Below are 17,992 nucleotides of genomic sequence, written 5' to 3' on the forward strand. Positions count from 1 at the left end.
ACTGAAAAAATTGATTTGGTTTTATGTAAACAGACTAATTCCCTCATTACCAGAGCACTGGAATTCTGGGTGAAGGCCTTGACCCAGTGTCCTCTGTGGGAAGGCTCTGAGTTCCCCATGATGCCAATGTACACTGGACTGGTTATAGCATTAAGAGTTTTGTAGATCTCATCCTGTAAATGATCACAGCTTCTGTTCTCTATCCTGTAAAGGAAGATGGGAAGAAAGTCAGAGAGGAATGTAAGATGAATGGTCTGGGAACCCCAAGGATGCCTGGGATAATTTCTTCCCCTTTGCCTTTTCTGCCATTAAGCAAAAGTCAAAGATTAAAGGATATATAACACACAGCTGTGATACTTCAGAAGCAGCAGTTTGCCTTGTCCAGAGGGAGTGTCCTCATTACCCAAGCCAGGTCTTTTTCATGGTTTTCACACTTTTCCCCTTCTCTTCTCTGAACCTTCCAGCCATCCAGAACATACTATTAGCTAGAGTAGAAATAATCATGGAAAGCAATACTGAGAACATTACCTGAACTTGCAACCAGTCATCATGTTCACCCCAAATTCTACTTTTCGTCTATTCACAGAACAACTTCCATCACTGTGGCTCTGTAAGACAGTCATCTGTGCAGCCAGTCAAGGAAATAACAAGGAGGAAAATTAGACAAGAATGGAAAATATGGCACCTACTTCACTAATGCAACTTATGCTTTATTAACATCAATCCTTTCAAAGGCTTTATTTTGTCTTTCTTCTTAATTCATTATATTAATCAGCATATAATATTTCAAAAAAAAAATACTAAGTAACGCACCAATATATACATATTCTATCAAAAAAAAAAGCAGTAAATGTACTTTTTTCCAGCCTACAATATGCTTCAAAGCTCATGGTGGGCTCAACACATCACTGGTGATCTCTGACCAGGTAGCAATCTGGTAAAATCAATGTTAAATTGATCAAAAAGATCTGCGACATTGGGAGAAACCAAAAAATTGTCAACTGCAGATTTATAATTTTTTTCCCCTTCAGAATTTCTAGATTGCCTTAATTAACCAGACTTTACTCTGAGAAGGATACTGGATCACTGGTATCACCTTTTAAAACTAGAAGAGGCATTCCAAAAATATAACCAGGATTTCCACTTCTCACCAAAGGAACAGCAGGTCTTCTACGCTGAAAAGTCTATAAGAAGAAAAAAGTAAAACTATTTAGATTAGCTTACCTTAAAAAGACAATTCCCTGTGATCTTGATGCTGAATTAAATTTTAGTTAATGTCCGCAGCAGAAACATGCTGGATTAGGAGTCAGGGTACCTGTGTCTAATTGTTTGTATTGAATTGGCACTTTCAGGTTAGCAAAGTTTTTCTATGTTATCTCATTTGATTTTCACAATAATATTGTGAGGTATATGATATTATTCCCAAATACAGATGAGAAAATTGAAGGTTAGAGAGATTAAGTGACTTGCTCAGAATCACAAAACTGCAAGTGTCTGAGGCAAAAACTATCTGTACCATCCCACTCCTGACAATTACAATCTAAAAAGTCACTTCAATTTCTCTGGGTCAAGGGAAGGTGTTAGACTCAGTGGCTTTTAAATTCCCTTGTAGTCCCAATCCAATGTTTTATAATCCATCAATAGTCTTGAGGTAAGGAAAAATTAAAAACTACCATCACTCTTAATAACTGGAGTTTTGCTCGGCCTCATTGATCCAAAAGAACTAAAAGATAACTGAGATGCAAGGGAGATATTTTATAAATATTGTCTGCAACGAAATAGTACCTTGGAATTTGTCTTCCCAAGGTATTTCTAACAATGGCAGGAATTCTGCCCCAGTGAGATGGGAAGGTTTTACAAGGACAAGGGCAGAGATCCAAATGATTCAAAAGCACAGCCAGCTAGCAAAAATTCAAGAGGTACTGACTGACACAGGACACCCAGTAAAAGCAAATAAATACTATGACAATTACCTGGAACTAAGTTAAGACAAAACAATCCAATAAAAACTTAACCCAAACCTAACAAAAGTTAAGTCCAGAAGACACTTGCCCTAGAAAGAAGGAGTTGAGCGCTGAGGAAAAGAACCTTGTTTTTACCAATAGAGCTTAGCTCAAGTATCAGAATAGAAATATTAAATAGCAAGCAAAGATTGGGAGAGCTTGGAGAAAATTCTTGCAAAGCTATCTAAAAAAACATTAAGTATGAATATTTTTAAATTATCTCAACTATCTACCCTAATATTACTTAACTTTATAGTTTAAAAAAAATAGCATACCATTAGAGAAAACAAAGGACAAAATACCCATGAGAATATGAATAAGATCTTTAGGGAAACCATTTCTCTTTGAGGAGGGAAGCAGTATAAGTTTGCCCAAAAATAATTGTGATAAGGAGCCTTATGTTTGGAGATCATCCTATAGGAGATTTGTTTCATCATAAACATTAACTAACAATCATGGATTTCTAGTGCAAATTTTATGTTTCTTTATTCTTTGTAGAAGGCACTGAAATATTATAAATTCTCCATCTATTTAAGAAGTAAAGTTATATAGACCACTTTTTCCTTTATTTTTTGATTCATCTTTTCCTTAATAAGCCATTGATCATTAGTAAACCTATTAAGAAGCAGGAAAAAAAATGAATTCTGAAAAAACAATGACTTTTTACCAATTGTTGAGTGGAGCCCCATTAGTTGGGAAGTGGCTGAATAAGTTATGGTATATGAAGGTAATGAAATATTATTATTCTATAAGAAACGAAGAGCAGGCTGAATTCAGAAAAACCTGGAAAGACCCACATGAACTTATAAAGTAAAGTGAGCAGAATCAGGAGAACACTCTACCCAGTAACAATAAGATGATGTGATGATCAACTATGATAAACTTAGCAGTGATTTGAGGCAATTTCAATAAATTTAGAATGGAAAATGCCAATCACATCCAGAGAAAGAACTATGGAGACTGTATGCGGATTGAAGAATAGTATTTTCATCTTTTTGTTTTTTTCTATCTTGTATTTCTTTTCATTTTGGTCTGATTTTTTTTTTTTTTTTTTTTTTTGCACAACACAACAAACATGGAAATATTTTTAAAAGGGTTGCAGAAATTTAACCTATATCAGAATGCTTGTGGTTTTGGGAGGAGAGGTAAGGGAGGGAGATAGAAAAATTTGGAAGACAAAGTTTTAATGTTGAAAATTATCTTTAAACATATTTGAAAAAAATACTATTGAGAAAAATTTTTATCATTTGTTAACAATGTTAATAAAAAGGGTGCATTGGATTAAAAAGGTTGGAAATTTAGATGGAAATCTTTGGATTTCAGTTAACTGGCTATCTTTCTTCCATAGCCAAAGACACTAGTAGGAAGGCTACAAAGGAAGAACTGAAATAGGTATTCAAATGCTCCCTCCAGTTCCCAAACCTTCTTAAAAGAAGAACTATTATTTCTAACATTTTTTCTTCCCACAAAACTCCACTATTTGATAAGAAAATGATCCTGACATGGAAACGTATAGTGAAGTGTTGCTGAAATGCTGCTCCTGGATCTCCAGACAGGTTCATCAGGATGAAAGAGAGAGAGATTTTCTGGATTCCAAGAGTTCCATTGGTTTCTATCTCATAGATAACCTAAAATGAAACAGAAAGTAGAATTTTTCAATCAAAAATATTGAAATGCTCACTGAATGCAAAGCAACATACTAAAAGTTTTATGGAAGTAAAAGATTTCCTGGCTAAAGAAGTTTACAATCTAATGCAGAGGCAATGAAAAAATAAGTGCCAACTATATATAGTACCTCAACATAAGTGGTGATGATATGTCAAAGAAAGAATGGAACAATAACTGGAATATTGTTTCTTGAAGGCAGTTATCATGAAAAAGATGATTTGAGGGTAAGATTATGAAAAAGGGGAATATGCATGACTTAAAAAAGAGGCAATACATTTCAAGTATGGGACCCATATACATAGGAGTAACAGAATCATATAAAAAGCAAAATAAGCTAAGAGCTGGAGTAAAATCTGAGTTCAGACTTAGGATGGCTAAAGGTAGATGATTTAATAACTGATAATATAAATAAAAAATAAATAAAATAAAAATAAATAAAAAATATTAATAAATTGATAATAATAATAACTGTTAGAAAAAGATAATAGTTTTCAAATATTTTAAGCCTGGGGAAGAAGAAAATGGGATGGAATAACAAGTTTGATAAAGAAGATAATCAACTTCCATCTCTTGATAATTTCATTGATATGTATCCCATACAAGTAAGGATGTCCTGAGCTAAGAGACACTAATGCACTTTTAAGAATGTATATCAATACTTAATAGTTCTGGATGAAGGTAAACACATTCCCCAATTACTTCTCATACCTGGGAAACAACATTGTAACAAGTGTTTCCATCTAGCTGAGGTAAAATGGGCTCCGAAGTAAGTGTTATGGGCACCTGGAAAAGAAACAAACAAATTTGTTGGTTGGTAAGAACATAGACCTCATCTGGTGATACATTCTGTTTCAGATTCTTATTACATATAGAAAAATTCTCTATCCACAAGATGTGTACCTCCTTTTTCTCATGAAAGACTGAATTCTAAATTTAAAAGCATTCTACTTTCCCTGGAAGATTTATCTCTGATTCATGTATTCCTCATAATTTCCCTTCAAACACCATACTCTTAAATGTTTTTATTCCTCATTTCAAAGCTAAAGTTAAGATTTTCTCTCTCCCTTCTGATCCAACAGGTCCTCACCTGCATGTTCTTCAAATCGATCACACCTTTTGGAACCTAAAATAATTGAAAAGGAGAGTAATGAACACGCTTTTTTTGTATAGGAAACCACTAGTATCCTACAGCAACATTTACTACAAGCAGATCTTGTAAGAAGAAAACCAAAAAATAGAATTACTGTTCTCCTCATTCCAAATGCCTTGATTAACCACACTTTCTTCTTCATACTCCATCAACCTCACTTGGCTCACTGATCTTTGTTTTGACAAATGATCGGAAGCAGGGTAGGAAATAGGTAATCTTAAGCTAAGTTAAAAAGTTCACAAAGAGATTCAGAAATTCTATTAATTTGGGTGGGAAAGAAAAATTACATTTGCAATGATATCTAACTGAAATTTAGCATTTCCTTCAATTATTTAAAAATATTATTTTGAGAAGGGATTCATAGCCTTCACCAGACTGCCAAAGAGATCCATGAAATGAAAAAAGCTTAAAACCCCAGAGCAGGGATGTATATATTTCTAATTACATTGAAAATTGGGGTTAAAATCCTTTTCAAATGAAACTGAAAATTCAAATTCAATAATCCTATCTTCAGTATATTACTGTTTGTTACAAGAAAGGATATATTTTTAAAGGTTAATACCAGTTTTGTTCATTGTATTCAATGAATTTTCCTGCTATTTAAAATAGTGTGTGAATAACAAACCAAAGATAATATATCAAAGAAGAAAACATTTATAGAAGATTAATAGGAAATCAATAAAAGGAGGACACTGTTCTCTTTTTTAAATTAAATAGCAAAGAAGAAGAAAAAAAGCTGGGAAATGTTGTGATTAGAAACATGGGTATATAGTGAAGGTGAGAGTTTTAGATTTGGAAAGGCCCTTAGAGATAAGATTATTTATCAACTCTCAGACTATAGACAAAAAAACTGAAGCTCAGAGAGCAAGGTTAAACTAATAGCTCAAATTTACAAAATTAGTGAATAGAAGAGTTAGGATAAAAAGCTTGGGGCTTTTTGTAACCATAGTTATATTGTCTTACATTTATCAGCAGGTCATATTCTAGATAAAAGTAATAATGCAATGATCTAAAAAGGATTACATACCTTCAAAACCATGAAGTTATGATAAGAGGTGACTGTAAGTGAAGGATCTGTGGTGCAGCTACTTGTTAGATTGCTAAAGAACCGGGTACAGGTGGTATGTCCATTTTCCAGGAATTCTTAGAACACAAAGAATTAAGAGAATAAAATATAATATTACTTAAACTTTGAGCAAATAAACCCCAAATGCCCTCAATTTACTCACTTGCAGCATTATTGTCAGTACAAAGTCCACTAGGACCTATTTCTGTTGGATGTTTGAGTAAACTCAGTAATGACCACTTGGGAAAGTAGATCACAATGGGATCTCCAGCCTGAAAGAAATCCAGGAGTTCTTTGTTAGTAGTAACAAATGGCCTAAGCATGTTATAAAGAGAAACAAAAATAATAAAAAAAAAAGAGTCAAAACAGGGTTGGCTCTATAGCAGAAGAAATACAAATGGAATACTTAGTATGCTAGACTAGGAGAAATCACATAGGGGGTGAACATTATCTTCATTCCAAACAAGTGACCGAGATACATCTAGTCATCATAAAGCTTCCATAGTGCCATTGCCAATTGCTTACCATAAAGAAAAAAAAAATCATCATCCCTTCCCATAGGCATACCTTGTAAAAAGAAGAATAAGTTGGTGTTGGTGGAGGTTCTGAGAAGAATGATTTGCCTCCAAAGTTTTTTATCAAAGATTGTATGTTGGTCTCATTCACCTTTTGAAGATGATGGAAATAGTTCAATATTGCTTTAAAATAAAAACGTTTTAGAGATAAATAAATAAATATTTAAAGACGGGGGAGATTTTATACTACTTAGCATGAATTTTAATTTGTTTTAGGTCTACAAAATGAGGAGTTTGGGGGTTTTCATTGTTTTAAAATTTTGTTTTGTTTGTCTCAAAGCCTATAATAGCCATTTCAAGTTATTTGGAAAGGTAATGAACGCCATTTATTTCTAAGAATATTCAAGATCCCTGGCAACTTGAAATTTGTTCATTGTTCATTTGTGGCAAAATAAAATAAAAATAAGCAAGGAAACAAATAAAGTTCACAAGGAAAATATATTCCCTAAACAAGATCACACTTCAATAAAATAAAAAAAGTTACTATCCTAACCCTGTAGTAAGACAGAATCTAATCCCCTAAATCATGATATTATCTACATCTCACAGATTTATGGTTTTATCATTGTTTTTACTCCTTTCACTCTAGGGCAGAGTGTAGGGCACTTTCTTCCCGAGTAGTATATAACTCTGTTCTTTAGATTTTCTGAAACTTTCTCTTCCTTGAAATCATCATGATTAGGAGAGAGATATTGCTAATGAGAAACATGTTTTGTGCTGTTATAATTTTAATGCCTTCTGTAAACTGATAAAAAAGGGAATTATCAAGAGCATATTCCTCTGTAAACATGAGAATCAAGAATAGAAGGGAAAAAATTTCAAGTAGTCTTCATTCTTCAGATGCCACACCTCTGAATTATCCTGTTCAAAATAGTAGCATTCAAATGAATGATTACATATATTAATACAACCTTCATATCAAGCCGCTATGTTAGTTCTAATGCTTCTTCAGTTTATTATTATTTTTTAGTATTTTCAAGGTCTGCAAGTTCCTTTCATACATATATTATTTACATAATAATCTTGTGAGGTAAATACTATAGGTATTAGTCTTCATTTACAGATGGAGAAAGTAATATTCAGAGAATTAAGCCCTTTGCCCATGATAACATTAGGGAGATAGATCTCCCTACCTCATTTTTTTTTCTTTTTTTTGCTGAGGCAATTGGGGTTAAGTGACTTGTCCAGGGTCACACAGTTAGGAAGTGTTAAGTGTCTGAGATCACATTTGAACTTGGGTCCTGCTTGACTTCGGGGCTGGTTCTCTCTCCACTATGCCACCTAGCTGCCACTTAACTCCCCATACTTTTGAAAGTGATATCTGAACCCAGGTTTTCCTAAAAAGTCTAGTCTCTGTATAGATTCTGGACTGGCTTTTCAACTGGTAGAAGTCTTAGTCTTTTCCCCCTATTCTTCAGGTTTTAAGCTTTTAAGGAGCTACAAACTGCTCTTCCAATCACTTTCTCTGAATTTTAAAAACCTTGAAGATTTCTTTGAAGAAATATTTAACTTAAGATAAGTTGAAGAGATCAGAGAATCTAAACCATAAGCAATCATACATGTAGCAGACTGCTTAACAAACCCCAGACCCAAATAACTGGGGGAAGGGTTCTCTATTCAATAGGGAACTAAAAATAGGGTGTTGGCAAAAGTCTCTAAAACTTCCCCCCCTTTCCACTAAAATCTCTAGATCTTAAATATGTAAAATATATATTTAAACACTTCTATATTTTTGCCTTGTTTACTGAGAAATCTCAAAAGTTTTGTTAATTTTGTATACTGTATTGAACCTTATGACAGTATCCTGCAAAGACATGGTTTAACTATAATATTTATACATAATAAATTAATACAATACTATATTGTCTCAAATTCAGTTACACAATCATTTTATTTTTGCACAGTCTTTTTGTGGTTAAATAGCTAATGGAAGATTCATTAAAACAGATGTGCTTTCAGCATTCAGTTAAAGGTCTTAAGAGTTTTAAATCACTTATTGAGTTTCATGAGCCATGAAAAATGTATGTTAGAGCAGAGAAGGGAGAGAAGAACAAAAAAGGATGGAAGGAATTCAAAAGTAAGCCAGATATAATGCCAACATCCATATATGCTACGAAGTAAGAAGAGAACATTTTCAACTTACGGTTCTTCACTTGGATACAAAAGTTTGGACCACTATCTGGTATCATCAGAGTTTCTACATGAAATGGGGTATTACTTTGGAACATTATAGAAGGATCTACACATTTCCAACCTAATATTCTGTGAAGACATAAGAGAGTGAGAATCTTTAAAATAGACTACTGCTTTGAAGTGGCCTAATCTTTATAATTTAGAGGAAAATTATATTCTAAGCATCTGTATAGAATTCTAAAATTTCAAAGAAAACATGCAATGAGATAAAAAAAATTACAAATCCTATGTTTAAATCCATTTTAAGACACATTGATTTAGTACCTTTTATGTTCTTATGCTGGGAATATAAAGATAAAAAACAGAGCCCATGCTTAAAATCTACAAGACAATAGGGAGAAAGAGTTGACATGCACACAAATATGAGATAGAATATAATTTTAAAAGATTCAGATGAAATATTCTAGGAAAATTTGAGGCAGGAGATATCACTGTATGATCAGGTGGTCATATAGATCATCAAGTAAATAAACTGTGGTATATGAATATAATGAAGTATTATTGTATTGTAAGAAATGATGACTATGAGAAGCATGAGAAGATTTACAGAGTATAAAATGACAGAGAAAGGAAAATAATCTATACAATAATTACAACAATGTAAATATTGAGAAGTGTTTTCTTAGAAAATTCCCAAATCTTAACATGAATCAAAGTTAAAATGTTTGCTGAAGTTGATATGATAAAAAAAATCATTTTAATTAAAAGGTCTTGAAATTTGAAATTTAGATGCTTTTGGGGGGAGTCCTCTTTTGGCTGTAAGAACTCCAGTGGATCATTCAATTTACCTTGAGGTAATACTTTTTTAAAATATAAAATGAATAGAGCAATTATAGCAAAAGATTTTTAATTCACATACAGTAAACTTTCAATTTCCTTTCTCAGAAACAATCACAATTCATGGCCCTATGATATTTTTTAATTTGGTGTTTCCCCTTAATAGACTGAACTTACAATTGATTTGCCCCATGATAACATTAACTCCCTACAATTGTTTCACTGCACAAAATTCAAATGATAACCCTTCTATTTATTTCCTTTATATATCATATATGCCTATTTTATATCTCCCACTTACCTAGTCAAGAACTACCTCTAGTCCACTGAAGAAACATTCTTTTCATAATCTTATAACGTCTGGGTCCCAATTAATTTAATGACTTCTATCCTATAAATGGTATACAACAGCCACCATCAATCTTCCTCGATGTGGTTTATCCTTGTAGAACTCACCTGCAACTCTTTAAAGCACTTATCATGTGAAATTGTGCATTATTATCTGTGTTTGTGTCTCATTCCCCTACTACAGAAGGGCAGGGATCTAAACTTGTATCCTCCAGGACCAAACTTGAGTGTCTAAGATACTATCAGAGTTTAAACACGAATGGTTTCCTGAGATGATGAATGACTGCATTTGGGTAGACTTTACAGGACAGAGAAGAATTCAGGAGTGTAAGGAAAAGAATATTATTAAGCACAGGGAGGATGATGAGTAAAGGTGCAACACTGGGAAAATATAAGGTGTTCGTTCAGGAACAAATATGAACAGTAACATCTGACTGGGTAGGTAAATGAATGGAGAGTGATAAAGGTAGGATGGTATCAGACTGTGAAGGACCTTAATGTCAGGCAAATGAATTGACCTATCTGTGGTAGGCAATGTGGATCCATCAAACATGATTGAGCAGAGGAGTGGCACGGCCAAGGAAGATAATTCTGACATAGGTACAAAGATGGACCAGAAAAAGGAAACAGGGGGGCAAGACCACCTATAAACAGAAAATTACAATTGTTTAGACAGGTTATAACAAGGAAAACCTGCCTGTACCAGGAAACATGGAAGGTTAGGTGAATGATGGTGCTACAGTTAGAACTAATAATGAAGTTTGGAAACATCTAGACATTTCAGGAAATGGAAACAAATGGAAATGTGAACCTAGATTTCAGAACAGATCAGGGCTAAAATAAATATTTGGGAAACAAGTTCATAAACGTGGCAGTTGAAGTCACGAACTGAGACTGGCTAGAAAGAGAATTAAAAGAGATAAGGTAAGACCAAGAACAGAACCTTGAGACAGCCAAAAAGATGGAAAATTGATAGAAGCCAGCAAAGGAGACAAAGAGCAAATCATTAGAGAAGCAGAAGAAACCGAGAACATGATGTGCCAGTGTCCGAAATCTATCACTTTGCTATATCCTGGACTCTTTATTTTGCTCCATCCCACAGGCCTAATCAGTGGCCAAATGTGATTGTATCTACCTCCACAAACTTCAGACACCTTAGTTCAGGTGCTTATCACCTCCCCTTGATAATGTCAAGTTTTCTAATTAGTCTTCCAGTCTATCTGATATTCTGCAAAATGATTTCCTTAAGCCCCAATTATAACCAACCATGTGACTTTCTTACTCATCCAACTCCAATGGCTTCCAATTGCCTCTACAATATCACATAAACTCTTCTGTTTGTGTTTTTAAAATCTGACCTAAGCCTTCTAAGCCTCAATGGCTAAACCTTCCCTCCCACACACTCACTGTGATTCAGAAAAACTGGCTTTCTCTCTGTTCCTCACTCATAATACTCTGGGCCTAGGTATATACTCCCTTTCTACCTCCCTCCCCCCAAGTCACTCTCTTCCTTTAAGAGCATGTATATAGGCAGGAGGGAAGACCCTAGGGGAAATGGAAATACTTACTATCAAAGAGATAATGGGAATGGCTACTGGTCAAATCCTAGAGATATCTGTTAAAAGATCAAATGAATCCAGGGCATTAGAAGAGAGATAAGCTTTAGTGAGGAATAGTAAGTTTCTTCTTTGATCAGAAGGAAGAAAAAAATGGATGAAGATGCTTAACAGTTTATTGAGATACAGAAATGGAAAATTTAAAAGATTTTGTAATAAACTAAGTCATCTGCTGTAATTGTGGACATGCAGATTGAGGAGTGGGGGGTGGGGTGGCCTTGACCATGTGGAAACATTTAAGGTATTAATTTATAGGGACATCATAACAGATTAAATAGAAATTGGGTTCAAATTCTGCCTTTGACAGTTTTTGTTGTTGTTTGTTTGTTTTTAAGCAATGTAACCCTGGCTAGCAGTCAACTCTGGAACTTCTCAAATAAGTCACAGAGAGGTTGCAATTTAGTAGAAGTTATAATAATAATATGTATATAGTTATAGTTATAATAGTTATAATAAATATATGTATCTAGCACACCATCAGAGCTTAACCACTAACAGTTTATAGAGTAGATGAATGGCTGCATTTGGGTAGACTTTACAGGAAGGATAAGAATTCAAGAGTGAAAGGAAAAGAATATTATTAAACACAGAGAAGATGAAGGTATGTTCAGGAACAAATATGAATGTTGATAAGATAGATAAATGAACAATAATGCACAATTTCACATAATATGTGTTTTAAAGAGTTGCAGGTGACTTCTAAGAGGATAAAGCACATCAAGGAAGCAGCATCAAGGAATACTGAGGGTGGCTGTTGTATAGTTCTATAGGATAGAAATCATTAAATTAGTTGGAACCAAGAAGTTATCAGATCATGACAAGAATGGTTCTTCACTGGACTAGAGGTAGTTCTCAACTAAGTGGGTGGGCGGCATAAATATATTAGAGGAGGCATAAATATACTTAGGCTAAAAGAGACCTGAGGTCACCAAGACCAAAGCCCTCAATTCCAGACCTCCCAGCACACAGGTAGCTCTTCCACAGTGACCTTGGGTATTTCGAGATCGTTGCAGCGCCAGCAATCAAGATCTCATTACTAAGTTAACCCTTTGACCACAACTACTTTAAGTGAAAGATACTATTGCATGTAACTAACAGGCAAGAAACAGTATCCATCATCTGTTACAATGACGCGCAGCGCCAGGCGCTGGAGAGACAAAGGTAAAGGAAGCGCCTGCTGGGCTTGGAACAGACCCCGGGAGAACGGGGGAACAGAGCGCTCCAGAAGGTTCCACCAGCCTCAGCGGCAGCTGCAGAGACAGCGCCCACCTTGCACCCGGTCTCATCCTTTCCACACGGGCAGGGAGGCTCGAGGCTCACCTGTAGCTCCCCGGGAGGCAGTCCTTGAAAATCATTCTGGACTCTTCCAAGTAGCACTCGTCGTCACAGCAACAGTTCAGGTCGCACGAGTTCGGTGTCAGGTCACACGAGCAGGTGTCGGAGAACCCCCAGAACCAGAAGTGGCGCCCCCACACACTCTCGAAGCTGCTCGCCACCGCCGGCCGCAGCCGGTCCGTGGGGACGACGCCCGCCTCCCGGAGTCGCACCCCCGGGGGGTCTGCTCCGGCCCAGCTGGGAGCTCCCTCAGAGGGCGAGGGCTGAGTCTGGCCCCCGGCATCCCCTGCCAGGAAGAACAGAGGGAGCACCAGCAGCTTAAGGGGCCCCAGGGCCATGAGGCCGCAGCTGCCGCCGGGTCCCGAGAGCGGGCGGCCGGCTCGTTGCCATGGCATCGGCAGGAGGGGTGGGACTTCGGAGGGAGGAGGACGCCGTACGTGTGACCTCACTCCGGAGACACTCGCTCATTGGCGACTTGGAATTAATGAGAAGGTTCTCACCAATAGGAATTGGAGTGGCTGCCGCGCTGCGATCCCGCTGTGACAACATTGTGGGTTCCTGGGTTCTCTGAGGGAAGCCCATGCAGCTCCTCAGGCTTTCCGCTAGATGGGCCTGTGCGACCAGTCAGGAAGACTCTGGCGCTAACCAGGATGGCTGGGAATACCGGCCATTACGAGGCTGCAGCGTCCCCTGGCGTGCTGGAGGAGGAGCGTCCGGAAGAAAGGGAATCGGAGGTAGAGTGGGCCTTCCATTAAGGGATGGAGGTAGTGAGTGAGGGAAGGAAGGAAGAAAGGAGGAAGGGAAAGAGGGAGAAACCAGAGAGGGAGAAATGGAGAGAGGAAGGAAGGAAAGGAGGGAGGAAGAAGGGAAGGAGGGAAAGAAGAGAGGAAGGGAAGAAAGAGGGAGCTAAGGAAAGAATAAGAAAAGAAGGGAGGGAAGTAGGGAGAGAGGAAAGGAAGGAAGGAGGGATGGAGAACAGGAAGGATGCATGGAAGGAAGGACAGAGGGAGGGAGAAAGGGAGGAAGAAGGGAAGGAATGAGCTAAGGAAAGAAGGAGGAAAGGAGAAGGGAGAAGGATGAGGGAGGGAGGGAGAAAGAGAGAAAGGGGAGGGAGGGAGAGAAGGGGGAGGGAAAGAGGGAGGAAATTAAACAAATTGATTATCACAAACATTTGTCAGAAAAAGAAATGGAAAATACCACTTTTTAAAATAAGTAATCAGTCAATAAGCTTTTATTAAATACTGAGTACCAGTTTGTGTGTTAGACACTAAGGATATACATGCATAGAATGAAGAGAGCTCTACTCCTGAGGAGCGTGTTACATTCCACTAGAATGGGCAGATGAGATCCATTTGTTTCAAATGGTCATGAAGATGAGCATTGTAGACATGGAAGATTCCCAGGTTATCCACTGCATCATAGGCCCTCACTGGTCTTGCCACTAGACTTCAGTGACTGGAAGAGAGAGTGAAACTGAAGACATGTGCAACTCAGCCTCACTTAAATCCATTTCTCTCAAAAATCAAGTCATCACCCCTATGAAAGAAGGAACAACAACAACAGCTTTCCACAGGAAAAGAAAAGATTATGAACATCTAGCTCTCCAGACACTAAAATTAAAACATAAGACTCTACCCAATAAATAAAGGGAGCCAGTAAGAACTCTAACTTCCATATCTGGCTAGATATGAGAAAAGATAGCAAGAAAAGGTAGGAAAAAAAGAGATTCTGGAAGAGGGTCAGATACTATTGGATAAGAAGGGTTGTTGGAAGTAGGGAAGGAATTGAAAGGTAGCTAAGACAATAAAGACAAGAAAGAAGAGGGAAAAAGGCCCCACTATTTAATCATTATTCAGGTTCCCCTCTCTGCAACCCTTTGCACCCTTCCCCCAACTGATTGTGATATTTTCCATTTGTAGGCCCAGCTAAGTCAACTCCAATTCCAATCTGCTGAATCTTTATCCTTGTCTTTCTTACAATAGCTAGAACTATTTTTTAAAATGAAATGGAAATTAGGGAGCAATAAGCATGTCACCAAAGTTATCTTCAAATTTTTTACTGGATGATCAGTGGAAAGTAGGTACCATTTAGAAGAGATGATCTCTGAGATTGTACCCCACTCTGATTCTAGTAGCTTTTATATGACCAATTAGGATCTATTAAAACTTACAGAATCTTCCCAGAGTAAGTCACTTAGGCAATTGAGAATTTTCAGATATGGGCGCAATTATATTTGTTGCCCACAAATGATCTATATAAATGCCAGTTATTATTATTAATCCTAATGATAGAAGCCAGGAGTAATTAATGGACACTTAATTTTAGAAAATTGTCCATTGGCCAAATGAATTAGGTTGGAAGTTACCCATTTTTATCTTGCATAAAGTAGGTCTAATCTCTTAGAAGCAGCAATGTTGCTATTAGGTGAAACTAATTGTTTATAACAGAAAAACACTTTTTCGTTACCATACTCTCTTCTCTACCCTTTGCAATCTACCTTCTATCACCACCATACCATATCATAGGTTACTGATGATTTCCTATTCACCAAACTCAGCGTCCTTTTAATCAGAATTCATTCTCCTTGACCTCTTTGCAGAATTTGATATTGTTAACCAATTCTTCCTGCTTAGTACCTCTTCTTCCTTAACTTCAGAAATACCATATTAACTTAACTGTTTACAGTAGTACCAGGGTACAGTAGTATCTCCAGCTTTGAGACTATGAACTTGCCTCATTCCTTTCCAGAAAACTGTATTAAAGTGTTCAAGTGGAACTCCTCCTCTTTTTTGTCTAGCCCTAAATTTAAAAATTAAACATTGACATGATTTCTACAATAAAACATGTAAAGCATATTTTCTCCTAGGGTTTTCTTTCCTCATCAAATAATTACCTAGTATACTACAATTTTGTAATCAGGAATGATTTTTATACTTCCAGAATTTCTGAATGCATTAGTACACATCTGTAAGATAAGTGTTATATCACTATTATCATTGCCTCATTCAGCATGCAGAATGTTTATTCTCATAGTAGCCATATTGAAACAATGGGGGAAAGGTGCCATATATAGTAAGATTTGGAAAATAAACTTTGCCTTTCTTGTCTTAATTTTGTATTACCTTGTCTTAATCTTAATCATGTTCTTTCTTAATGGAACCTTAGCTCATGATCATTATCACCATCTTTTCCCTACAAAACAAAAGGAAACAATTATAGACATGCTATCTAAATAGTCAACTCTATTTGATAAATATTGCTGATTAAAAGTATCAGAAACATATGTTATTAAAACAATACAAAAGATCTAAAACCAAGTTAATGGTCACCTGGTAAGTTTGAACTTTTTTTTTTTTCATTTCAATAATATTAAAGTTTTAAATTAGCTGTTATTATATAGTAAATGAAGACAAAAATCAAAAGGCTGTATTTTTCCAAGATGATTTTTTAAAAACATATTTCCATATTAGTAATGTTGTGAAAAAATCAGAACAAAAGGGAAAACCATGAGAAAGAAAACGCAAACCCCCCCCAAAGTTGAAAATAATATGTTTCAATCTGCACTGAGTCTCTGTGGCTCTCTCTTTGGATGCAAAAGGCATTTTCTATCCCAAGTCTTTTGGAATTTTCTTGGATCACTGTTAATTGCTGGAAGAGCTAAGTCTTATCATAGTTGATTATCACATAATCTTGCTATTACTGTGTACAATGTTCTCCTGGTTCTGCTCATTTCATTAAAACAGTTCATGTAAGTCTTTTCAGGCTTTTCTGAAAGCAGTCTGCTCTTCATTTCTTAAAGAAATAATGTTCCATTACATTCTTATACCATAACTTATTCAGCCATTCCCCTATTGATGGACATGCACTTAGTTTCCAATTCCTTCCCACTACAAAAATGCTGCTACAAACATTTTTTGTACATGTGGTTCCTTTTCCTTCTTTTATGATCTCTTTGGGATACAGATCCAGTAGCGACATTATTAGATCAAAGGATATGGACATATCCTTTTATAGCCCTTTGGAAATAAATAGTTCCAGATTGTTCTCTGGAATGGCTGAATCAGTTCACAACTCCACCAGCAATGCCTTAGTATTCCAATTTTACCACATCTCCTCGACATTTATCATTTTCTTTTCCTGTCATCTTAGCCAATCTGAGAGGTGTGAGGTGGTACCTCACATTAACTGTTTTTAAAAATGGATCAAAAAACATCCCAGTATTTCAGTGATAGAATTAAAAGAATTAAAATGATACTTCTGGAATTCTCAGTTTATGGATCTCTAGTGAAAATTGCTGTTAACCATGCATAAAAGACTTTAGAAGACATTATCTTCAGGCAAAACAATGCAAACAGAATTGGTTTGATGATTATTGCCAAATAGGATTGATAAACAGGTAGCACTCTGCATAGAACCTTGCACATAGTAATTGCTAAATAAATGTTGTTCTGACTCGAAAAATAGGCATTCAGTGTCAATACATGAGAGAGATAGCAAGGCATGTTGATTAAGAAGCATTTTATACGTGGTAAAAATAAAAGTAGAAATGACATTGTACTACACAAATCATCATAAAAAAGTTATATGTAGCATTGAAGGGTGGTTACATGGGGTTGTCCACAATATCATAACACAACACTCATTACTAGTGCTGGGGCACAGATATAACTAGCAATTTTGGCATTCAGGACAAGTTCTATGAAACAAACCCTTCAATTAACTTTTTGTAAAGAGGGTTACTGGGGCCAGTGTAGTACTATGCCTGTTTTAAAATTTCAATTAAGGGGATATGGTGAAACAAAGCAACACAATAAGTTGCCACATGATGCTGCTTGGGGGAATTTTGGGGGAGCAAGCAAGTTTTAGATTGAGAAAGATAAGATAAAAGAAGTAGCTTCCCAATTTAACAAATTGTTCTTGAGATGTAAGTGCTAATCACATTTGTTTCTATGCTACCAAAGAAGTCCAAATGTGATTAAACACACTAAAAATTTAAGTTCCCTGGAGTAAATACATGGTCACCCTGCCTTGACCATGTACTGAGGGAATCTGTGCCTTAAATGATAGGATATTTGTATGTGTAAAAATTAATTGTGGTTTCTAGACTGCTAGAGCAAAGACTTTATAGAAATCCAATTAGGCCCTCATTTTTATTTTTATTTTGAAAAATCAAGCATTTCTTGTCCTTCTTACTTCCTTCCTCGCACTAAGAAAAAAAGAAAAAAAATCAACTTATAAAGATATACATAGTCAAGCAAAAC

At 36.0% G+C, this 17,992-nt stretch overlaps 2 protein-coding genes across 3 annotated transcripts in view; one reads left to right on the forward strand and one right to left on the reverse strand.

Moving 5' to 3' along the window:
* Positions 1-13,154, reverse strand: part of TCTN3 (tectonic family member 3) — a 29,895-nt gene extending 16,741 nt beyond the window's left edge. The window contains 11 exon segments of the mRNA XM_023495028.2: positions 51-204; positions 529-623; positions 1,080-1,184; positions 3,506-3,631; positions 4,380-4,454; positions 4,759-4,794; positions 5,849-5,964; positions 6,051-6,159; positions 6,455-6,585; positions 8,606-8,724; positions 12,717-13,154. Coding sequence (XP_023350796.2) covers positions 51-204; positions 529-623; positions 1,080-1,184; positions 3,506-3,631; positions 4,380-4,454; positions 4,759-4,794; positions 5,849-5,964; positions 6,051-6,159; positions 6,455-6,585; positions 8,606-8,724; positions 12,717-13,126 — 1,476 coding nt within the window. The 5' untranslated portion in view covers positions 13,127-13,154.
* A 119-nt stretch (positions 13,155-13,273) lies between these two features.
* ENTPD1 (ectonucleoside triphosphate diphosphohydrolase 1) overlaps positions 13,274-17,992 on the forward strand; it is a 168,446-nt gene continuing 163,727 nt past the window's right edge. Inside the window, exon 1 of one of the 2 annotated variants that reach the window (XM_031956158.1) lies at positions 13,274-13,465. In XM_031956158.1, coding sequence (XP_031812018.1) covers positions 13,312-13,465 — 154 coding nt within the window. In that variant the 5' untranslated portion in view covers positions 13,274-13,311. The remainder of the gene's footprint in view (positions 13,466-17,992) is intronic. The other variant, XM_031956155.1, reaches the window with a different exon arrangement.

This window comes from Sarcophilus harrisii, chromosome 2 (genome assembly GCF_902635505.1).
Source record: "Sarcophilus harrisii chromosome 2, mSarHar1.11, whole genome shotgun sequence".
Classification (NCBI taxonomy): Eukaryota; Metazoa; Chordata; class Mammalia; order Dasyuromorphia; family Dasyuridae; genus Sarcophilus; species Sarcophilus harrisii.